Source organism: Varanus komodoensis, unplaced genomic scaffold, assembly GCF_004798865.1.
Source record: "Varanus komodoensis strain SLA01 unplaced genomic scaffold, ASM479886v1 scaffold36, whole genome shotgun sequence".
NCBI lineage: Eukaryota > Metazoa > Chordata > Lepidosauria > Squamata > Varanidae > Varanus > Varanus komodoensis.
This window is the reverse complement of record NW_025335873.1, coordinates 5,117,881-5,142,416: the sequence shown is the minus strand read 5'-3', so window position 1 is coordinate 5,142,416 and position 24,536 is coordinate 5,117,881. Positions and strand designations below refer to the sequence as shown.

Genomic DNA, 24,536 nt, shown 5'->3' with positions numbered 1-24,536 from the left:
AGGGTTGTACCCTGGGTCAGGGGGAGAACGGCAGGCACGTGTGCCTGGTTGAGCCGTCCAGAATCTCCCGGGTCGTGGGAATCATCCGTCTCTGGGCCAGTGCTCCGTATGAAGCTCCCAAGTCAGTGGCACCTCCGCAATGGGGGCAGCTCGTCCTTGGACAAGGCAGCTGATTGGGGGTCCTTTCGCGTGGGCACTGCCCAGCTGTCCACATCCCCGCTTGCCTGCCACAGCTACCTACACAAAAAGCAAGCCTGAGGTGAAGGGGAACGTCCTGGACTGGAGCAGGGGGATCCTCACCACCAGATTCCTGACGTTGTCCCCTGTCCATGTATGGATGGAGAGGATGAGCAGTCGAAGGGCCAACCAAGACTGGGCAGACCCAGAATCCAATTTGTGCTGCCAGATTTCCTACCTCCCTGGCTCCCTCTTGCCTGCCTGCCAGCTGTTGGCAGAACAGCGCTGTATAGTGGTTAGGGCAGGTTTCCCTAGCCTGGTTGCCTCCATTCCGCACTGTGGTCTTCTCCAACCATCTAGAGGTCTCCAGAATGAGGAAGACTGGAATAGAGAATTGGATTGACTGGCCACCTTCTCTTTCTGCCTAAGTTAGCTGAAGGAATTGCTGTATGGATCATAGAGTTGGGCGTGGAGGAAGGGACCCCAAAGACATCAGGAATGGCAGTTTGGGGGGTGATGCTCTGGGGGTCAGTGGCCCACCTCCTGGCATCATTGGCCCCTGGGCTGGAACAGTTCCCCACCCTGAAGTTCTCCATTGCGAGCTCTTGGGAGAAGGGACAGAAGCATTGGCCCTGAGCAATTTATACTTTTTTCTTCGTTAGAACACACTCCCATTCACTGGTAGGGCTGTGTTGTCAACCTTCAAGGAAGACAGGAGAATGAACAACAGGCTCAGGATGCTGGAATCAAAAAGGACCCGATGGCCTTCTGGCCTCTTCCACTTTCCTATTCTCTGAGTCCATGATTCAGTGTTCTTGGCACCAAACAGATTTTATACATGACAGCCCCTAGTTCACCAGTGTGGATTCTCGCAACCTTCTACTTCCACTATGGAGTTCACAGGTTCACATGAGTTTAAATGCACAGGAATCACAACTGTGGGTTCTGCATTGGACCGGCTTTTTCCAAGTCATGGCAGTTTCTGCAGACTTGGAAAGCACTTTGCCCATTCGGGGAAGATGTGTGCCCATGCGTTTGTGCTAGGGCACACGTGTTCACATGCAGGACAGAGCACTAGTGCAGAGACACACATGTGAACAAGTGCACATTGCATTAATGTGAAGTGGCATGTTTGTGAGCTCACACAAGAAGGATATTCTGCTAGCAACAAAAACGAAAGAAGTCCTATTCCAATCCTGAGCAAATTATACAATGAAATGCTTGACACTCTGCAAAACACAGATGGAAGAGAATTAACAAAATCTGTATACTTCCAATTACCTTCCTTCTGAAAGGTAACATTTTACAATTAATTTAAGATGACTGAAAGGAGCACAGGCATTAACAAAAGAAAGAAGAAGAAAAAAACCCCTCTTTCCAAAATCAATTTTTTTCCCTCTTCTTAAGTGGATCAGCATCTTCAGTTCTGCTATGAGACATGTTGACTGTGAAACTCTCTAATTAATATGGGATTAATGCGTTTTCATCTCCGGCTTCTGTCTTCACGATTGTGAGCCACCTGGAAAAGGCTTCATATGTCTTCCATCCATTTTGTGCAGATAATTGCTCCCCAGTCTAAGGAGAAATAAATTCACTCCTTTATTTATCTGATTCCACCGAGCTCCTCGGCTCGCAGCCTGCAAACACGTCTTGTCAATAAGGGAGCAGGTGGGGGCTCCTCTCAGTGTCTGCCAAAGCTGCACCGAGTTGGAATTTTAATCGAAATCAGATCTCCGCCTTGGGTTTTCTCTCGAGAGCCGCAGGTATATTAATTTGACTGCAAAAGGCAATTAAAATATTTGGCGCCCCAGCTGGGAAGCACAGGCCCTGCATATCTTGATGGAGATCTTGGGAGCTCCGTAATCATGTCCATACTGGGATGTACTGGGAATGGTGAGGCTTTCTTCTGTCTAGACAAGCAGAGGATCACAACCTTGGTCACTTGATCTAGGGCAGGTGTCCCCAAATGGGTACCATGCGAGATGTTCAGGATCTCAGCTCTGAGGTGTTCCAGCCAGAATTGCCAGTGGTTGGGAATCAACATTCCATTTAGATGCCAGGAAGGACTTCCTGACAGCTAGGACCCTGAGGGTGTGGAATGGGCTTCCACGAAAGGTGGTTGAGGCCCCATTGGTGAGGGTGTTCAAGGACAGGCTGGACATGCACATGGTGGGCATGGCGTGAACGGAGCCGGCTGGAGCCGGGGGTCAGACTAGATGGCCCGGGAGACCCTTTCTGACTCGCTCTGTTTCTGTTTCTATGAATGCTGGGAATTGTTGCCTCAAACTTCTGGCACCAGATGGAGGAAAGCCACCAAGGAATGAAGTGCCAGTTTCCTTCAGAGCTCTGATTCACCCGAGTCAATGTTTGGGGGAATTGACAAGGCCGACAGAAAGGGATGAACCATCTGGAAGGAGTTGGTGGGCGGCTACCACATTTGTCTTCTCTCTTCCATCAAAATGGCGTTAGCCACTATGCACTTCCATGGTGGACCATCTCAGAAGGTCCACCCAGTCTGCCTTGGAGAGCTGACTTCTCTTGTGGACTTCCTTTAGGGCAAGATTGTCCTGCAGAGGTTTGGGGCTGCTGGAATCAACTCTGCACATGGGCAGATCCCTCGCAGATTACAGGGACCATGAGTCGGATCTGTGCAACCTCTTAGCCACTCTCATAGAAAACACTCTGTGGCATTTCAAGGGGGCTGTGTCATTCTTGGCAATGCTCCACAGTATATTTTCCCATCTCTTCTGTGTACAATGATTCAACATGGGGGAGAGACTCTTATCTAATTCATCTCGTCCTCTCTCCCCCCGTGAAGCAGCCTCCCTTTCTTTCCTACATCCAGAAGTTCATCTATCCAGCATTTTCCTGATGCATCCAGAATTCTGAGTCCTGCTTGGCTTGCCACTTTAAAGCGGTCATCCTTCGCCACTTCGTTCCTGGGGTCACTGGATGTCAACTCCGTACCTGTTGCTGCTTTCTTAAGTTCTCGGCCAGGTGTGAGCTTGGGGGGGAAGAGAAAGCAGGGTCCGTTTGCAGTCCACATCAAAGCTTGGCATTTCTTTTCTGTCTGCAGTTACAGGTGCTAGCGCAAGAGCAGGGCCTGGAGAAGGGGAGCTGGAATAAGTCCAAGGGGCATTGATTTTCCTCTGTCCGCTGCTTTTCTGATGCTGACTCTGCACTTCACAAAGCACCTTCTGGGTGCACTTGCCTCATGGCCATGACCTTTCAGAACTGCAGCTTGGAATTAACTTCCAAAGTTCAAGACTGGCCTCCTGGGCACACAGTGATCTAAGAAGGATAGAAGGTTCCGGCTACTTTTGCTTTTGCTGGCAGTCTCAGTTTTGAAAGTGCTCTTTCGGCCCTCTCGTTCTTGCATTTGAGTTTTTGTGCACGATTTTCTCAAATACACTCTTTTGCAAACACATTTCCTTAATGTATGCTTTCCATGTCTTTCCTAATGTATTTGACATGCATTTATGTTCCTAATGCGTGTGTTTTAATTTGCATATTTTGATCAGAGAACTGCATTTGGAGAAGATTAAAAACTGAGGGATAACTGTAATAGGTAAAATTACTTAGGTAATTTTAGATTCGGGAAGTAATGATCTCATGGGGGGTGGGCAGGCTTTCTGGCTTTAATTATCACATTGCAACCACTGTTTGGATGGCACTGTGCCTGACTTGATTCACTTCTAATGGTCTGAATGAGAGTAGGCTCTTTAAATGACAACATCTCTTTCTTGAGTTCTTTCAAAATATGAAAAGCCTGGCTTGGCATTTAGGATGCTTCTGGTTTATTCTTCTGAGCGGAGCTCTAAGCAGCAATTCTGGGCCCTTTCCTGAGCGAGACATCATGCTTCAGGCTAAAATCCAACCCATACTTCGGGGAAACAGACTTCTGAAATGCCACACAAGACTAATCCCTACATTTCGGTTGTGTGAAAGAAAACCTCTCCGAAATCTCATGCTCTGAGCCAGGGCAAGTGCGGTTTTCAGTTCCCTCCATGTGGAAAAGCACACAGAGGATTACGGAGTTGTAAAATCAACCCTTCTTTTCTTGACACAGGTGAACCTGGTGCTGGATGAAGGGCGGTCGCTGGGCCTCATGATCCGTGGAGGAGCCGAATACTCTCTTGGGATTTACATCACAGGCGTAGACAAAGGCTCTGAAGCAGAGAGCACCGGGCTGAAGGTAAGGTCATCGAACCCACCTAGCTAGGCAAGCATCCCATAGTAGAAAACCTCCTTCTGTTGAGGATTGCGCAAACAATCGTACCTCGTGGCACTGTGTCCTGCAGCCGGAAATTCTTCTGCGTCTTCTCAGAAAAGAGAGTTACTGCTGGGTTCTAGTTAGTGGGATCGGCGTTGTTGGTTTCTCTGTCTCCTATTCACTCCCACTGGATAGCTGGCCAAGTCTGGTATAAACCAGTAGGGACGGGTAAGCTCCATTGACTAGCTCTGCTTAGGGTAGCTGCATCCTTCCCTCTATTTCTGATGTTCAGAGGTGAAGGCTGATACGGATGTAGCCACAACAACACCAGCCGTGCAGAGGATGGCGGTGACGGCCGGCTCAGGGCAACCTCCAGCCTCTGTGTGGAGCTGCCCTTGTGAATCTGAGAATCCGTGGCAGAGGGAATGCAGAAGCTTCTTGTCCTGTAGGATCCCTGTACTGGCGTCGACCTCCCTGCCTCCACCCTCTCTCCTTCATCTGCCTCAAAGGGAATTTCTTTTTCCGTTCTGGCTCACTTCGATCCCTGCCTTCATTAAATGAGAACTGGTTTCATGCAGGCAACAGTCCATCAGCTTCAGGGCAAAGATGGAAAATATTAACAGAAGGCATATGGGTAATATAACCTTCTGCAAACAATATCTTCCACTGTCTGCAATGCTCTTCGTCAACGCTCCATTGGTCTTTTTAATCTCCATTTCGGGAAAGAGAGGAGAAATTCAAGGAGAACCTTGGAGAGCTTCTTCCAACCTGATGCCCTCTAGATGTTTGGGATTACGAATCCCATAAGCAACAGCCAGCCTGGCCAAAGGTCAGAGCTGATGGGGTTGTCACGAAAGCTTCAGGGAGGGCCCAGGTTGAGGAAGGTCAGGGAGAAGAGATGTACCCATGCACGTCTTTATTTCTACTCACTCTCCTGAGCTGGTTTGCTGTTTTCTTCACAAACCGGGACTTAGGCTCCCAGACCTTCTTCTATGCTGCTCCCCATCAGGTTCTTTTCCTGGTTTTTAACCCTTAGGGTATCTGTCTCATCTGCTGAAATCTTGCATGCCTGAGGAGAGGTAGGTAGGCTGCACTTCCTAGGGTCACCCATCAGGATACAGGGGGAAGTGAGCAAGGTACTTGATCTTCCCCATCACTGCACAGGACACAAATCCTAGCATTTTCCCCTGGTGGCCAACCTGTGCAAGAGCTTTAGTATCAATCCTGATTATCACAGAATGCAGGATAGGAAACGACAGGCTCAAGCTCCAAGAAGACGCCTTCTGGCTGAACATCAGGAAGGACTTCTGGACTTCTGGAGCAGTGCAGCAATGACCCTGGGGGACGATGGGCTCTCGCACGCTGGAGGCATTCGAGTGGCGGCTGGACAGCCCTCTCTCGGGGATGCTTTAATTGGAGCCCTGCGCTGAGCTGGGGGCTGGACCCTATGGCCTTGCAGGCCCTGTCCAACTCCGCTATCCCGTCCCTCTGTGGCTCCTGTGGATGGCGCACTCCACTTGCAAGAAGTCAGCAGCAACCTGTGACTAAGGAGGCAGAAGCCGGTTTCAGGTGAAGCACAGTGGCCCCATTTGCTTCTGGTCCCAAGTTCAATCCCCGTCTTTCCGGGTGATCCAGGAAAAAGCCTTGTCCCATAGAACCACTGGTGTTCCACGCACTAGAAGGAACAAGGCAGCTTTCCGTGTTCCTAAAACTATCACCCGATTTGGTGTGGGAAGGAACCTGCTGTCCAGGGTGTACATTTGGGGGGCGAATTGGGTACAGCATCCACTGGCCCTTTACCACCAGTTTTAATTGCATTCCTACCCAGTTCTCCCAGAATGACTTTCCTGTAACTGCAGCTAGAACAGAACGGTATACCTGGCGAGTGAGGCCATATTAATCGGGATATGCCTCCTGCACGGCTGGTTTGGTCCTTGGAGAATCCCCACGTTTGACGGCACAGCTGCTGAGAACCTGCCTGCCAGGTGGCTCGTGAGTCTGCCTTGTCATTTCGCTGCTTCCCAGACGGTTGTTTGCTACCTGGGAATGTTGCTTCTAGCGCACACATGTTACTGCTGGGTAGCACAGGAGCTCTGCCCTCCTACCTTCCTTCACTCCCCGTTGGAAAATGACACAACTGGGGGAGAGCGAATTTTAGTGCTGTGCAGTACGGATCAAGATGTTCCAGCTAGCCGTTTCTCTGGAGGGAGACTGTCGGGCTGCTTATTCCGAGCTTTATCCGTTCACCTCTTAGATACCCACTGAGTTGTCAGACCACCCTCTTCACTTCCCTGTACACCTTTGGGCAGAAAGCCTTAGCAAGGAGTTGGGAACTTTTGCCTCTTCGGGGGCCACAGGAAAGGAGGGCGAGAGCAGTGGCTCTTTTCTCTGGGAATGAAAGGGGATCGCTCGGGGCTCGAGTGGAGCATTAGAAACCAAGGCAGCACCACGCAGAGTGTCTTGACTGTGCATTATTAATCGCCACAAGGCATATTATGACATTGCGTGCTGGTTCGGGTCACTCCACAGTCTGCAGTTGCAAAACAGGTGGTTCCAGCTCTCAGTGGACCAAAGGGAATCAAGATTCCAAGTGCCTCAATACGCAGCGTCCTTTTCCCCATCCTTGCTCCGTCTCTGGACTTCGTGTTCTATGTTCTAAGCTCACGAAAACCCTTTCGTTTCCAAAATCAAGCCATCAGGAAATATAGCCTGTATGTATGCAGCAACATGATTTAAGGCTCACAAATGCAATGAAATCCTTTATTTTGTATAACTGCGCTGTCCTTTCAGCGCCACTGTACAAAAGAGCCATCCAGGAGCGCTTTCTTTTAAGGCAGCAAAGCTTTCTCGAATGGATTGCATGCTGATTTAGAGAGGCCCTGGAGAGACGCCCTCGTTAAGCATTTAATTCAAGGCTTCGTCCAGCCTCGTGTGCCTGCCGTTAATGACTGGCAATTGTTTGCAACACTGCACCGGAGGTGTGGGGGGAGAGATGCTCGGGGAATGAGTTGTGGAGTTCTCCCTTGGGACTTCCTAGTCATTAGTGATGAAATGCAAATTTGCAAATTTGCTTCCTTTCCCATTCCCATCTCTTCTCTTTCCTGCTGGTTGATGCAAGATTGCTCACACGTCGGTCCGTGTACCTAAAGATTGCCATAACTGAAAAGACACGGCATTGTGTGCCCACCCACCGCACCACCGAAAGTGGCAGAGGGAGACATTTAATGCATCTGATTGTTGTTATTCAAACAGCAGGTGAGGTGAGGCAGATCTGAGCCAGTCAGAGCGTGGGATGACAGTGAAACGAAAGTCACGGACTCTCCAGTTCCAGGTGTGAAATTGATGCCTCAGAGCCCACACCCGCTCCACACAACCCCCAGGAAGACCCCCGGTGCCTCAGAGCCCGCACCCGCTCCACACAACCCCCAGGAAGACCCCCGGTGCCTCAGAGCCCACACCCGCTCCACACAACGCCCAGGAAGTGCCAGTATGTTCTGATTCTCCAGAGTAAACCATCTCAGAGAACAGGGAGATCTTGGAGAGAAGCCCTCAACTGCTCTGCTTCTCCAAGCTTCATTCCTTAGGAGAAACCGATACTTGTAGGAGAGAGTTGCTGGCCCTTTAAGAGCCAAAAGGAACACCTTAAGAGTTGCTGGCCCTTTAAGAGCCAAAAGGAACACCTTAAGAGTTGCTGGCCCTTTCAGAGCCAAAAGGACCTCCCTAAGGGGTGGAGCTTCCAGAGAGACTAGCCTGGCCTGACTATAAAAACCTGCCAGTTGCTCTTGGCCAGGCTTGGGGGAAGTTGCTCTTTTGTCTTGTCCTTGCTGGCCAAGGTGTGGAACTAAGCTCTGGATGTGGTTCACCTGCGGAGCCCCCTGGCCTGCCTTGCTCGGACAGATGGTGGATTCCTGATGGAGTGCCATGGAACCTAGTAGGTGGGGACTGGGGTTTGTTTTGCTCCCTCCCTGCCATGTTGCTAATGCAAATTGAGCTGATGTTTTTACTGAGACTGTGGAGGAGACTGGGAAAAGGGGGTGGTGGGGAATTTCCTTTGCCTTGTGTTGGCACCAGATCCCCACCTTGGGTCAGTGTGCCAGCTGGAGCATGGCCATGTGTTGGTATTCATACGTGTCTCAGAGTTTTGCGGTGCAGGTCTCCAAACAACGATGGTGTACAGAAATGGGTACATTGAAGGAAGTGTATGGAAAGATGTGAGTGGATTGACTCTTTTTTTTTTAAAGAAAGGAATGTAAGAATGGACTTCAGACAGGGCTGAATGAATTGGACCACGTCCCAAGTGGGACCTGGAGAAAGCGGGGATGAACAGGAGACTCGTTTTCAGGGACTGGAAGGACTTCAAAGCTTGGGCCCATGAGTCAACGGTCTTGTTAAATGGCTGTGTTGGATGTTCAACTACTCCTCTGCCCACTCACAGCCTCACTGGGGGCTTTGACGTGCAAGAACGTAGCTACAATGCTGAAATCCCTAGAAAAGGCCCTGTCCGCCATCCCAAACACCAGTGCGTTTTCTCCCAAACCACACACAAATGTCTCAACTTGTGTTGATGCTTGCAAAGTGTTTTAATAAATAAATAAATAAATAAATAAATAAATAAATAAATAAATAAAATGTGTACTTGAAAAAACCACAGCTTTATGGAAAAGGCACAATGTTTTGATCCGCCATGTTTTAGGCCATGGGGGAAATTAGCCCAGTTGTGTGCGCGTGTGATTGCGTGGCTTTCTTGTCTGTCTTTGACATGTTTCTTGCACAAAATGAACAGTCATAGCAAATGCAAGGGCCAAGTTGGCAGAGATGAGGTGCGAAGTGAAGTTCAGAGAAACTTCCCAAGTTGACGCATCACTTAATTTCTGCGCTCAACAGCACTTCTGCCACCACTTCTGGTCAAGTTCTATTTTTGCCCGTTTCTCCTCTGCCTGTGAGAAGATTGCCAAAAATACTGCCACACTTTTCACAACCTGCAAATGAGCGGGAGTTGCAGAAGCAGGGGCCCGGTGTAGCTCTTCTGTGCCTCATCCCTTCCAGCCCTTGTTTCTTTCTTCTGGGTGGGGGGAGAGGAGGCTTACAGGGCAAACCTGTGGGTCGAATGCTACATGGAGGATAGGTTTCATCTTGGCCCCTTCCTCTAAGTCTAGCATGGTCCCACAGTGAGCCCTACCCATGGTGGTTATGTCCATTTTAAAATCCAAAGCATCAGAGGCATGCCTCTATGAAGTACACAGGAAGCCAGGTTTAAGCTGTCCCAAAGAGCGCTCTGGACTGGTATCCTGGCTCCCACAGTGGGCAAACACTTGCGTCTTTGGAAGTCCACAAGCAGGACGTGGGCCTTCCATTGCTGCCTCACAGGGACTAGTGTTCAGGGAAGCTGCCTCTAATCCCGGAGGTGGCATCTCGCTTCCATCAGGACTAGGAGCCACACAGATTGTTCTATCCTCTGGGAAGTCATCTTACCCTCTTTTCTTCGGGAGCTTTGCTGGATGACTCCCAAGTTCCAGGCATCATCCTGTTTGGACCTTGGAGAAGGGCTGCATTCAGGTGCTCGTGTCCTGCTACTGGCAGTGCAAACCTGCTTCCGCTCCTTGCAGGAGTTAAACATTTCCTGCATCCTGACTCAGGTCGATGGAGTCCCATGGGCCAGCTCCTTGCTAAAGGCGGTCGCGGTCTTCATCTCTCCATTCCAGACTCATTACTTGGTATAATGAATCTGTCACTTCTCTGATTTCATGTCTTCTTCTGCCTTCCTCCTCGCTGCAAACATTCTGCATTTGCTATCATGGGATGCAAATGGGTTTTTCTTCTCCCCTCCCACCCCATTACTCACCACCCTACAATGATCGTTTTTATTTCTATTTAATGCACTTGGAGAAGACAAAGGGGAATCGCAGTTGTGGCGCGCCATCAATTTCCAGAAAGGCATGGACACCGTTCCTGGCCTCTTTCCCAGTTCTTTGCATCATCTGTCACCTGGTTTCCTTTACACATCTCATGTTTGGGCAAATGCTCTTCGTACGATGCTTGGAGAGCCGCCTAATTTTTCAGTCCATGGGAGTTTGCTCAAAAGACCCCCAAAAGAGACCTCCCCAGAGAGGTCTGCCTGGCGCCGTCGTTATTTGTTTTTTGGCACCAGGTGAAGACCTTTTTATTTAAACGTCATTTTAATTGTTAACAATATTTGCTTATTTATCTGACCAGGGCGACTTCTTTTACATTGTTATTTATTTTATATTGTTAATTTTATATTGTTATTTTTGTATTTTATTGTGTTGTAAGCTGCCCCGAGGCTTCGGCAAGGGGCGGCATAGAAATGTTTTAATAAATAAACAATAAAGTTCTCTGTGTGGTCCGCCAGATGTTGTTGGACTACAGCTCCCATCATCCCTGACCAGTGGGCATGCTGGTGGGGGTGATGGGTGTTGGAGTTAAACAGCCTCCGAGAGGCTGTTCCCCTGCTTCACTGCCCCCTGTGGTTACTCAACTTTGCAAACAGCTTGTCTGGAGTTAGAGCTCAACCTTAAGACACCCACACATCTAATCAGTGCATGAGCAGGCTTCTCTGTTTGCATCTGTGCATATGTAAATGAGCCTATGGAAACGTGATGCAGATCTGTCTTTGTCCCCTTTTCCAGCAATTCATAGAAGAGCAGAGCTGGAAGGTGCCTCCAAGGCCGTTGGGTCCAGCCAGCAGCTCAGTGCGGGACACCCCGTTCAACCAGCTGCATCTTGAATGCCTCGACTGCGGGAGAGCCCACCACCTCCCCAGGTCCTTGGTTCCATTGCTGTGCTGCTCTGGCAGTCGGGAAGGTCCTCCTGGTGACCAGTTGGAATCTTGTCTGCCTGTAATTCCCTGCCCTGAGCTCTGGGATGATTGAGAAGAGCCGCTGCTCCTCAGTGTGACAGCCTTTCAAGTTCTTGTACGGCATCATCTCTTTCAGTCTCTTCTCTTATTGAGGCTAAACATGCCAGTTCTTTCTGTCTCTCCTCACAGGGCTTTGTTTCCAGGCCCTGGATCATCTGTCGGCCTCCTCTGAGTCCTTTCCAGCACGTCTGCATCTTTCTTGAAGTGTAGTACTCAAAATTGGAATGAGGCTCATCTTCTCTGGTTTGGCAATATGTAAATGGAAATTATATTGTTATTTCTTGTATTTTAATTTTATGTTGTGAGCCGCCCCGAGGCTTTGGCGAAATGTTTTAATAAATAAAATAAATCCAGAGGGGCCAAGCAGCCCTATCCCTCGCCATCCTCCTGGGCAGCACAGACATCTGCACATGAGTTCTCCATGCCACTGGGAACCCTGGACCAGCCTTCCCTACCTAATGCCCTCTGGATGTTGCATGCTTCAGTTCCCATCAGCCCCAGCCAGCATGACTAATGGTCAGGAATGCTTGGTGCTATGGTCTGGAGAGACATCTGGAGAGCACCTAGTTGGCGAGAGCTGATTTGAGAGAGTTCTGCCCTGCTATCATGACACAGCCAGAGGTGTCCAGAGGATGGACGAGTCTTGGCTGATGGTCAAGATGGACTTGGCTGTGTCACGCGTCCCTTTCTGAACACATTCATGCTTTCTGTATGGAAAGCACGGACGCTGCTAGTTGGCTGACCAGGGGCCATCAGACTGGGTAGGACTTAGAAGAAGTTCAGACCTCGGTTCTGGTGCAGGAACACGCACAGTTTCTCTCAGCCTGCGGGTCATGTGAATCTGTTCCCCATACTTCTGGCTGCTAAAGATGTGAGCAGTGCAAAAAGGGGCAGTCTTGATGCAGTTTTTGTACACATGCTGGTCTTTTAGAAGTTTAGTCCTCTTACAGAACTAGTAGCCATGCTCGGGTAGATGCTGGCTCCCCAGGACTCTGGGGTGGGGACAGGGCAACCCCCTCACCCTTTCCTTTTACTCTTTTCCCCGCTGGCCCACCTTGCCTCTGCCATTGCTGCAAGCCCAGCAGCATCGTCCCGTCCTGTGCCTATTTTTGATTTGCGAAACTCTGGTGGCTCATTACTATGGCAAGGATAGGAAAGCTGGTGGACACGCACTCTTGCTCGTCTTGCTCCCATTAGCCTCACGGAGCATGATGGATGGTTGGGTGTGTTGGTTGTCATCGTCCAAAGCATACTGGGTTTTGGGACTACTACCCCCATCACCGGATGTTCACATGCACCAGAAAGCTGTGTACCGATACGGAATACTGGCATGCGAAGAGATGTGCCAGGCTTTGGCTGGGAGCTGGCCAAGATGGTAGAGCAAACCTTGAGCTTGAGAAATGCCACCGTAGAGCATTTCTTCCGTGGACAAGCCGCTGTTGTCTTCCTGAGCACAAATTCTGTTGCGTAATCTGCCACTGCATTACCAGGCCAACCAGGTCAGGAGAGCTGAATGAGAGAGTGTTCTCAATGCTCTAGCACTTGAAACAAAAATACAATTGCTATTGGCAACCAGTGCAAGGTAACTTGAAGGACAACCGAAGTTCATAGGAACAGTTCATGGCCAACCTGTAACTTAGATCTTGCTGTTGCGTTCTGAAGGACTATCCTTTTTGTTTAAAATGCTGCCATTGTTGGTGTGGAGCTGGGCACGCTTGGCACCCTATCAGGATTGGATCCAGGCTCAGGCTCATCTTCTGGAATGGAGCCTTTCTTTTAATTCTTTTTAAGAGGTGTTATGAAAAATCAAATGTGTGCATTGCTTCATTCCAAGCACTGAGGAGACACGAAACCCAAATGTATGGAAATGCAACTTCCTAGCGATTAGGCACAGGCTTCCACAGAAGCTGAAAAGATACTAAAAAAAGTAAGTGTCCATTTGAAGGTGGCATCTGTGTGACACCTGTTTAAAAGTTGGGGGCGGTATAAGATCCTCAAATCTCTTGCGTTCTAGGAGGCTAGCAATTATCCTTTCTGTGTTGTAATAACATTCTCCTAGCTGCCAAGATGGCACAAAGAATCCATTTATAATGACTGTTCATTAATTTTCATAAAGCAGGGAGGTAATTTAGAAAAATGTGCATCCCAGTGAATATTAAAGACAGCTGTGGTACAAGGTTTATCCTTACCATAATCTCCTCCTGAAAAGAAGCAACCAGTGTATACTGCCAAAACCTGATTTGGAACAGCAACTGTATCGTATTGCCCAAAATTAACCCAACAAGGCAATCCCTTATTAGACACAAACAGGGCTCTGCTGAATAAACTATTGCCAATGATCCATAGGCATGATAGGGGACACTGTATTGGCAGCCCATTGATTATGCAGAATGGGGTGATTGAATGTCTCATTCTGCTCCTTTTAAAACTCAGTATGTTCTATTCATTCACCAATAAAACCTATTGATAGACATGGGTTGTGGATTACTTTGCCTGATCAGGCATAGTGAGCGCTTCCGCTAACAACGGAGGCTGTGCTGATGCAAAAGCAGCTGGGGTACCCCAGATACTTAGAAATGCTGCAATTAAAAACTCTGCTAACTTTCCAGACATATTTAGAAAGCTGCATTTGGTATGGAAGATAGGAGGTGCTTCCTAGGGAGGTGGCTGAGGCCCCATCGGTGCGGGTGTTCAAGGATGGGCTGGACGTCCACATGGTGGGCGTGTCGTGAGCGGAGCGGGCTGGTGCCGGGGGGCCAGTCTAGATGACCCAGGAGGCCCCTTCTGACTCGCTCTGTTTCTATGTTTCTGCTCTGTTGTGCGGACTTGGCTTGGGGTGGGCTGGGAGGGGCTCTTTCTTTTAAGGTTTTCCACTGTTCTGTCCTCACAGCCTTTTGAACTAATTAAGCTTCTTGGAGAACCACTTCTAGGATTGAGCCAGAATTTCCCCCTTTGGAGCTTTTCAGCACGCCTGCCCTGCTGAGCCCATTAAAGTGGAGAGAGGCGGTTTTGGCTTGGCTTTTCTGTTAAAAGGACTTTTATTAACAGCAGCGAGGAGAGACAGGCAGCAACAAATCCTTCCATGGCCCCAAGGGAGAAAGTCTTGGCTAAGCCCAAGAAGCTTAAAAAAAGCTGCAAAGGCAACAGGGGAGGGGCAGTTAAGAATAAAAAGAAAGAATGGGCACATGCTTAGCCTCTTCCTTACAATCGGGAAGGCCTTGAGGCCCTGCAGCTGGACAAATTTCTCCAGAATCCCCACCCTTCCTCATCCTTCTGTGGTGCAGCTCCTTTTCCCCTGTCTCACCCCCAACAAGTGGACAAAGATTCAAAGATTGGAGAATTCAGCACAGTTGACGCCAGCATGAAGCAGCTGAACTAGAGTGTTTCAGCAAGCTGGGTTTTCCTCATGTTGGACTCCCATCAAGACAAGGGGGTTCTCTTTCAGTTGTTACAGATAATGATGCCAGAATCGTTCTATTCATTTGAGGAAAGCTGGACCAGTGGTCGGGTGGTCTTGTCCTGGGATTATTTCGAATGCGGTAGGGTACACTCCTTCATCCGTGCAAACAGGAGAAGCCCTTCGATCGTGGCTAAGTGAGAGTCTGCTCTTTGCCTGGGACTGGGAAGAGGCAGCTGGAGTTCCTCTGGTGTAGGTACCTTATTTATTTTTATTTATTTATTTATTAAAACATTTCTATGCTGCCCCATTCGCCGAAGCCTCGGGGCGGCTCACAACATTACCTACCTTGAGGGCAGTGTTTGAAACACAGTGGCATAGAAAAACGGGGCAGGGCAGGCCAGGAGCACGTAGGAAGATGAAACGCGGGATTTGCAGAAATGCAGGCACCCACAATCCCCCTCACCTGCCTTCCAAATGGTAGCCCATTTCAGCAGCCCTCGGACTGGCTCCATTCATTCCCTCCCCTGGACTGCGCTGGGAGGGCTGGAGGAGGGGGAAGGGCAGAACGAGGTCACCCCACGGTCCTCCCGCTTCGGCGAGCGGCCCAAGGAGCTCACCATGCCATCTCCCCAGCACTGGCTCCCTTTCTCAGTGACGCTGAGGCTTAAATCCTGGTGCAGATACAGAGCTCAGAGTGATCTGGGGCCAGCTGCTGTCTCTCAGCCCTGCCTACCTCGCAGGACTGTTGTGTGGAAAGGAAGGAAAGGTAGCGGAACCTCCCCCAGCCAGAACTGCCTGGCTGAACTGGCTCCCACAGGGTGATTGATCACCAAGAGCTGAATGTTCCCCCGGCCTTTGTTCGGTGTAAATCAAGAGTAGTTTCCAGAAGTAAGCCCACATGTTTGCAACAGGCTGCCTCCCCGGGGTGACCAGTATAAATTCCAGCACAAAAGAAGGGCACTGCTTCTGGACCCTCTTCTTTTGGGTCAAAATGCCTGTCGGTAGCCCTTGTATCACCCTCTCAGGTCAAGGCAGAAGGTGCAGAGGAGGGGATGTGAGAAGGAAAGGGACCGTGCAGGGTTTTTCTAATGGATATTTGGGACTCTCAGCAACAAACAGAACGAACCATCTTCAAAGCATTTAATCCTTGAAAACAGAGCTATTTAAAGCAACAGATCATTCAGCTCAGAATCAAACCGTTAAATAAGATCTATCACATTAGATTTCTCCCTTTTAAAATAATAAGTCTAAATTCTGCCTGAGCTGAAGTCTGCGGTTAAAAGCAGAGACATTTTTAGAGCAAGCGTGTTATTTATAAGAAGCCAAGTGAAAGATGAAGGAAGGAAAGAGGGGAGGTCTGAATTCAGCGGAGCCCCCAAATGAGAAAGGGAACAGGGGAGGGGATTGAGCAATATCAAACTGGAATAGCAATTATATTGCTGATTGGAATCACAGTTGTCTCCAGAGCACCAGCTACAGCGAGGAAGCCTGCAAAATAGAAAGGAGACTTGGCAATGCGTGTGTGTGCCTTTATTTCTCCAATCCCGCAGCTACCCATCCATCCTGTTCTGTAGGATCCCTCCCAGCGCTGATCCTGCTGGCATGTGACATTTTTGGAACTGGCAGATCGATGAATTCATGAACCGTTGGGTATAAGTGTGCTGCAGCAAATATTGTGGTGTAGAGTGGTCTTGTTCAGGGTTCCACGCAGCCACGTCCTCTTTCGGGATATCCTATTCTGTTCCCCCTTCTTCCTTTCAAGCAGCAATCGTTTTGCCTAAGAGCCCCGTATTTCTAGTATTCTGCTAGCAAATGATAGCAGAAATGAAGATGGGTCTCGGTGTAGAGACTCGCTGAACCCGAACTGGAAGTTATTTCCAAGAACCCTGGTTCAGTAACCCTGGGCTCCACTCCTCCGGAGAACGGCTAGCCTTCTGGACCTGTGCCGGCCCTCCAGGTGGCTAGCCCTTCTCTCCCAGTGCCTCACCATGCAGTCAGAGATGGACCTTCTCCCAGGTCCCCTCCTGGCGCTTCAAACACTTTCGGTCCTCAGGGTCTACCTGAAGATGGAAGAGCTTGTTTCAAGCCTGCCGACATCTCTCTGACCTCATTTCCCAGGCCTCGCCATCCTCATCCGAAGAGTCAGAGCCACCCTGGCCCTGGAATACACACCAGGGACAGCTGCCTCCTTCCTCCCCTGTTCTGGCATTTTCTTCCCATCCTCTGCCTCACTCTCACAAGCTTGCCTTAACAGTCAGCCAAAACGGGCCTCTAGGAATTCTGTTTTGGGGGGGGGGGGTGTATCCCAGAAATCCCGCCCTTTGCCCCACAGCCTTCTCCAGACCTGCAGTTTCCCCTGAATCTAGTCAGCTCTCCCCTTTGAACATGGTCGTTTCCATCCTGGACATGTCAGAACCTTTGCTGTGAATGTGGCGAATGTGAGTTGGAGCAGAGGCTTGCTGTATGGCTTTCGATGGCTGATAAAAACAAGCTGCTTTTCACTCGACCTGCCTGAGTGGTGGATGAAGGAAAACGGGTCTTGGGGCTGGAATGTGGGCAATGCAGGGAAAACCATCTAGAATATTTTTTGCAGCGGCCTGGGGTGAGAGACTACAGATTGGCTTCTGGGGAAATTGAGGCTGGTTGAAGGCTTTCCCACCTGTTTGGGGTGGCCATCTGTTCTCCAACTCCACCCAATCCGACTGCAATAGCAACTTGCTTTCCCATGCAATAAAACCCCAGCTTACCATGAGTTTTCCTGAAGTCTCCAGCTATCTCCTCATGTTCAATTCACCTCTGTCAAATGTCTCTCCCTCCCACCATCCCATGCTTCTGCAAAGGAAGAATGGAAGAAAACAGTTACTAACGTTGCTGGAAGAAGCCCAGTCTGTTTCTTTGCAGCCCCAAGCTTGAGTTGTATGGAAGGGGAAGCATTAATCTGCCTGCTGTGGTGATAGACTAGCTTGGCAGATGATTTATGGCCCAGTTGACTGAGGGAAAGAGTGCAAACACGGAAAGGTTTGTGAGGTTGGTGCTGTCACTCCGTTCCTTGAGCAAAAGGACAGCAAAAGGTCTCTCGACTCACGAGATTGCCTACAGCTAGAGTGAGGCACAGGAGGAATGAATCGGAGACATTTAGAATTGTTCCAGTGTTAGCATGAGAAAGGAAGTGCCATGTCTCCGGGCCCTTGGCATGAATGTGTCGGCTCACAGCTTGCTCTCCCTGCCCCTCCAAAATCCACCAGGAGGAGGGAGAAGAAAGCCAAGCAGAACCCATGGGTTGCACAGACTATGAAAATCAAACCACACCTCTCCGGTTTCTTGCTGCGGTCCTCCGCTGCTCAGAGCCAAGCTTCCAAAGAATGTTTTCTTCTCTAAAACAAAATCCCACGAGGAGATGAATAAAATGTGGTGTGAAGCAAACAAAGAACAAAATCAAGCACCATTCCCACCCCCCCCCTCCTGTTATAATACAAGAACAGATTCCCCCAACCTGGTACCCTCCGGATGTGTTGGATTACAGTCCCCATCATCCCCAATGAGCAGGCTTGAGACATTTGATATAGCTGAATGGGAGGGGAATCTGGCGGAAGTACAAAGGGAAGAACTTTGTACCACTTGGCAAAAGCTCAAGTTCGATGGAAGCCAACATCTTAGGCCACTTTAAAGGGGGATTACATGCAGTTAAGGTGATGGCGATTGGCAGTCGGCTCCCGAGAATGGCTGCTTGAAGGCACCAGCAAGTGAGGGCAATTGACTTAGTGTCCCGTCAAGGCCTTGGCTGCCCACCATGGGAAGCCAGTGGTTGGATGTGGTGATGAGCATCTGGTGTGATCCTGACTGGGCCAGAGAGACAGGGAACTTGGAGGGGGGAAGAGCAAGATGGCGTGCTGTGGTTGGGATCCTGCATAGCAGCAGGACATGCGCCAACGTTTTGGGGTAAGTCTCATGTGCTTCCCTGCACCCATTTCACACACAGCAAGCTCAAACCCGTTGCATCTGAGCAGAGTCCGAGCGGATGGAGCAATGCCATTTTCAGAACCTCCCTTCTCGCTGTTCCCAACTCAGAATCAACCCTCCAAGTTGCGGAAGGCCAAGAGTTTGGGCAGAGATGCAACATTCCCAAACCATGAAAAAGAGGTTAATGGAAGCGAATTCTGAGCTGGAAGGGGCCCAGCAGGGAAAGGGCTAAGAACAGGGATGAGTGGCGCTGTCATATCGAAACAGCCTCAGGTTCTCAGTTTTTCACCACTAGCTTTGTTCTGTCCTGGTTCCATACAATCCCGAACCCCCACATGGAAATTTATGTCTATCACTGCATGCATTTTCCAACCAGGTTATGTTTCTGTCTGCATGCCCAGATTCACTCAGGAGTATAGGTGCACATTTTATAGAAACACATGCATTTATTTTCCCTTGCATTTTTCAAATGTGTGCATGCAGTCAAAACATGGTTTGAAAAAACTTGATGAAATTCCAGCTTTCAAGCTTGACGAAATGCTGTGCATGGCACTACATGTTTGGAAATACACAGATTTCTGGCCACAAATTACGTTCAGGTCCGTGAAGGACAAACCCTTACATAAAAATACAAGCCTAATCACCTCATTTCACTTCTGTTCCACTTCAGAAGCAAGACTATATCATTTGGACACTCCAAATCCAGGAATATTCCTTTGTTTACTGAGGAGGATTTTGGAAGTGCTGCTCAGGAAGAGAGAGACGACCTTGGGGCCATGTTCTCTAAGAGGGAGCACTGCAGTCGAAGGCACTCCTTCCAGCCAACAAAGCAACCGTCTCTGCTGCCAGGGAAGGCCTCTTGGACCAGACAAGTCCTCAGAGTAGAGCCATTTTAATTTGGGGACGTCACTGAAGAATGCAGCAGGCAGGATCGGCATCTGCTGTGCCAGAGATTCCAGCTGCACTTGAGGCATGGAGTGGAAAGTGGGGAGAGACTGTGGAAGGGCTGTCCAAGAGAATAAGAAGGGAAGAATGAAAACGAAGAGCCATTCCTTGGTCAGTTGTTTCCGGGCTCATGCACAGACCTCTGGTGTCTTTGGAAAAAGAGGTTCTGCTGAGTTATAAGCATGTAGAGAGGAAATTGGAGCATTATAATGGTACAATGGAGCTTTTGTTGTTGTTGCTAGTCACAAAGTCGTGTCCGACCCATCACGACCCCATGGACAACATTCCTCCAGTCTCTCCTGTCCTCCACCATCCCCCGGAGTCCATCCAAACCCACACCCACCGCCCCATGACCCCATCCAGCCCCCTCATCCTCTGCCGTCCCCTTCTTCTTTTGCCCTCAATTGTTCCCAGCATCAGGGTCTTCTCCAGGGAGTCCTTCCTTCTCATTAGGTGGCCAAAGTATTTGAGTTTTATCTTCAGTATCTGGCCTTCTAAAGAGCAGTCAGGGTTGATCTCCTCTCGGGCTGACCGGTTTGATCTCTCTGCAGTCCAAGGGACTCTCAGGAGTCTCCTCCAGCACCACAATTCAAAGACCTATGATGTAGCTAGACCTGGTTTTAAAGATCTACTCATGAAATAGTTGTCATTTGTTATTTGGGGAGTGGGGAGTGGGAAGTTTCTAATTTCATAGATCTGTGAGAGTTCAGCAAGGGGGGAGCCAAAAAAAATTTCCGGACATAGCTTGAAGACTACACAACATCATTCTGGTTTCCAGTCAGTAGACCTCAGTCCCCCCATCTGCAAAATGGGCATCCTAGCAATCTATTTCACCCAGAGTTGCTGTAAGAACAAACCCCGCAGTTCAGTGCGGCTCCCGCACTGTGGCACATGAAATGCGATGGCCCAGGGAAGTATTTTCAGCAGTTCCCTAGACATTCCACACTGCTTGAATCTCTTTATATTCATGTTGAAGATGCATTAGTCGTGCAGTAAGCAAGAGTACTCAAGGTGATACACAATAAAAGCACAAATCAAAGTCCATATAAATCTAGTCAAAAGCAGCTCAATAAAGTGAAGCTAAAGCAACACCCATCACCACCAGATGATGGGGAAAAAATGCCACACTGGGAAAAAAAACGCTATCCAAAAACATAACAGAGCAGGAGAAATACTGTATGTGAAGATTTTTTCCCGGAGTCGAAAAGAGCAGAAGACTTGCTGCTGGACCTTTTCGGAGAGGTCATTTCAGAGTGGATGGGTTGTTCTTGAAAGACCTGCTCTGTGTCGCATCAGGTGGGGGGTGCGCAGAACAGCAGACATCATGGAGGCTGTGCGTGTGTCTGAAGAAATTACCGGCAAGGAGAGCAGCAGAAAAGGTGTTGGAAGGAAAGAATATATCAGTTGTAAATATAATTTTGAAAATGCATCAAGGGGTTGAAGGACTGTTTGGATAGCTTTTCTCTGTCTAATTGTGTGCCTATATTCAGTTCAGCACTAACAATGCATGCTGGGAACACAGGTTTCATTACGGAACATGGAATATCCCTTGTACTTAGGGGCTGTTACTCACCGGCCTACAAGGTTCAGCCCTCAACATGACCTGCTGGATTCACGTGTGCAGCTCATAGGAGACCCAACCAGTGCAGGAAGGACCCATAGAGGGCAGCTTTCTCTCAATCTCCCCACAGGTTGGAGACCAGATTCTGGAGGTGAATGGCAGAAGCTTCCTCAGCATTCCCCACGATGAGGCAGTCAAGCTCCTGAAGTCCTCGCGGCACCTCATCATGACGGTCAAAGATGTTGGGCGACTGCCTCACACCCGGACCACGGTAGATGAGACCCAGTGGATCACCAGTTCGCAGATCGGGGAGACTGTGGTCAACGCATCAGGGTTTGTACAGCTTGCATGGTTTCCTTGAATGGCCACTGTACCTGTGTTTTAAGCCCCACCTTCTTAGGATTCTTGGAGGGACTTCGGTATTGCTGCATTGCCGCTTCCATCTTGGGAGGAATCCAGGCACCGCTTGTGAGGTGGCCAGTGGGCTATGCCAGGCCCAAAGGTACGCAGGGAACCTCAAGGCAAAGTGGGAACTAGAACCTGGTTCTTCTGAGTCCCAGCCCAACACTCTTAATCTCCATACCACACCGTCTCTTTCCTCGGCATGAGGAGAGGTCTTGATGTCTCCAGGTCCATGTTTAAGGTTTTAGGAGCTTGTTTTCCCTTCAAGGGAAGGCTTCAGGGATGACCTTCTAATGCGACTCTAAAGGCCAGGTTTGAGGAAGGCTGCCAAATTTTGTTGAACGCTCCAGTTGGACTGGAGCAAGAGAACAAAATAGTGTGTCTGCTAGGAAGGGAAACACATGGTTCTTCTGAGCAATGCGGCAGGCCAGGGTCACCCCCTTCCTTGGCAAGTACTGCAGGCAGTCCCGTTGCCCTTTGCAATGGAGGCACCTTTCTCCACATCACTTACCCAAAAAGACTCTGCTACTGTGCTGGCCCCAGCGGGACACCATGCAGCCCAGTTTCATCCGCTACACAATTCCTGACTGACCAGGACTGAGCCAGCAGGGGGCCAAATCGGCCTGAACTGATCAGGTCAAGCCCCTTTCTCCAGCAACTACCTACTTGGTGGTTTCCTGGATGTTGCCATTTTTCCTCATTTTCCAAGGTAGGAATTCCTCTCATTAGGCTTCGTTATCATTAATACGGACCGTGAGCGACCATACGCTTCCGAAGGCTTAGTCTTCCCCTTTTCACCCTCAGCCCCCAAGTACTTCTCCTACATTGTGTTCAGCCCCTCCTGCCTGAAAGAAGTTTAATGGATTGTCCACGTCCCAACTATTTAATGGACAGTCCACTTCCATTGAAGTGGACTTGAATAATAGTCCACTTCTCAACTATTATTGTGGAAGACCAAAACCACGCTGGGAAAGCTGCACGGATCAAAGGACGTAACCACCCCCCACACCAAACACTAAAAATAAATACATTAAAAAGCATATTGGATTTGTGGTGGCTTTTGCCCCTTTTTTGCATGAGCAAAAATTGGTTGCTGCCCTTAATTATGGGACACGTGTTCTTATGTCGTTTGAAATAATGATTTAAGGGCACAGACTTTTTCCAGCTTCAGCTGCTTCCGGGACTTTGTGGGGGAGATCCCTGCCTGCTTTGATTTTCCATCTTCAGTTCACAGCTAACGATGCCTGTCTTTGCTCTAGGATCGCCGGGAATCCCTCAGGAGATGCGACACCAAAGGTAAGGTGCCTTCAGCTGGGAGAGGTCCAAGGATTATTTGAGGTGCTTAGGCAGGTTGCAAAACCAGAGGCAGCCCAGATCATTGTCCAATGTCAGTTCTAGTCCCACTGGAGGTAATTAGCATCCCTCAGCCTTTGCGTGCAAACTGCAATTCAGGCAGGATGGAGGAAAAATTAATTTGGCACATTTAATTTGAACTTAACCGATTTCACACTTTCAAACCAATAACTGACATTTCCTTCTTGTGCAATTTGCAAAGCGTATGTCTCCTGATTTTCTCTAGAAATGGTCTGTTAGGAGAAAGTGCATTTCAGATGGGTATACCAGGGAGCATAGCATTAATATCCATTTTGTGGGGGAAACTGCTTGCCAGAAAGAAGCAATACGATGTACAAAAATACTTGGATTATGTCTAGAGGATGGTTGGTCTGAAGACACAGAAAGTCTCCATCATGGCGAAGCTAAGCGAATGTGGGACTGGTCAGAGCTTGGAGGCGAGACCCTCAGGGTACAGCATGGAGCCACCTGGAATTACACCATGGGAGAAAGGGAGGGTATAAATATAATACAGAAATGAATGTATAAGAAAAAAAATGTGTGTAAATTTCCATGCAGAGAAAATATCAAAGTTCAGAATGAATTGAGTTTAAGAGTGCAAAAATGGAAAGCTACAAGAAACTGACCGATTCAGGTAGAAGAAGGAAAAGATGAAACCTGAGATGGATCAATTGCATCAAGGAGGCCACAGCCTGGAGTTGACAAGAGCTGAATGGGGCTGTCAAAGACAGGATGTTTTGGAGGGTGCTTGGTCACGCTCATCTCTGACGAAGAGCTGATGGCACATAAAAGGAGGAACACGAGGCAGAAAGAGCCCAGCTTGAGATAAATGTGCTGATCCAGGGATGAGCAGCTTTGCGGGGTTGTGGAGAATGGCCTGCGCCTGGGCCTTGCTTGCCTGCAGAATTGGCAGTTCTGCTGGGAATCCGGCCACACGGCTGTGGGGCGATCTGCCCCACAGGTGCAGAGACCCCATGGGAGGCGGGCACCTGCTGTCCGTCCCTCTGTCATTCCTAGCAGAGATGTTTGAAGTTTGGAGAAAGATGACTGAATCCACACAATCTTCCTTGATGTCAGATGAGTTAGAGCATGGTTGGTGTTGGTTTAAATGCTTCTGTCCCATGCAAAATGTCGCTTCCCTCTTCTTCAAACGGGGCTTCCCAACTTTGGCCCCGGGAACATATGAAGAGCTGTGATCAGATCAAAGGCCTACCTTGTCCTTCACGGAGTCCTCACGCTAGGCTAGCAACTGCCTGTGGAGAGTCCGCTGGAAGGACATGGGTCTGTTTCAAGCCAGGCGAGATCAGAAGTTGCTCCGTACACAGTTCTGAAGTGCAGTTGTTCATTATGGCAGCTCCTGGGCTTCCACGGGAGGCGGTTGAGGCCCCACCGGTGCGGGTGTTCAAGGACAGGCTGGACGTGCACATGGTGGGCATGTCGTGAGCAGAGCCAGCTGGAGCCGGGGGTCAGACTAGGTGGCCCGGGAGGCCCCTTCTGACTCTGTTTCTCTGCACCCACACCCACAAGAAAACTCTAAATATGTTCAAGCTGCAGAATCGATCGCTGTCAGCAAACTGATTCTGGCAGTTTTCACCCCCAGAAGAAGCAGGTCCTTAGTAAGGGCTTCTAAGCCTGAATTGTCCATTGC

At 49.3% G+C, this 24,536-nt stretch overlaps 1 protein-coding gene across 1 annotated transcript in view; it reads left to right on the top strand.

The window, feature by feature from the left end:
- The window catches only part of WHRN (whirlin), a 79,064-nt gene that overhangs the window by 30,810 nt on the left and 23,718 nt on the right, over window positions 1-24,536 (top strand). Inside the window, exons 4-6 of the mRNA XM_044439719.1 lie at window positions 4,247-4,372; window positions 21,264-21,466; window positions 22,795-22,831. Coding sequence (XP_044295654.1) covers window positions 4,247-4,372; window positions 21,264-21,466; window positions 22,795-22,831 — 366 coding nt within the window. The remainder of the gene's footprint in view (window positions 1-4,246; window positions 4,373-21,263; window positions 21,467-22,794; window positions 22,832-24,536) is intronic.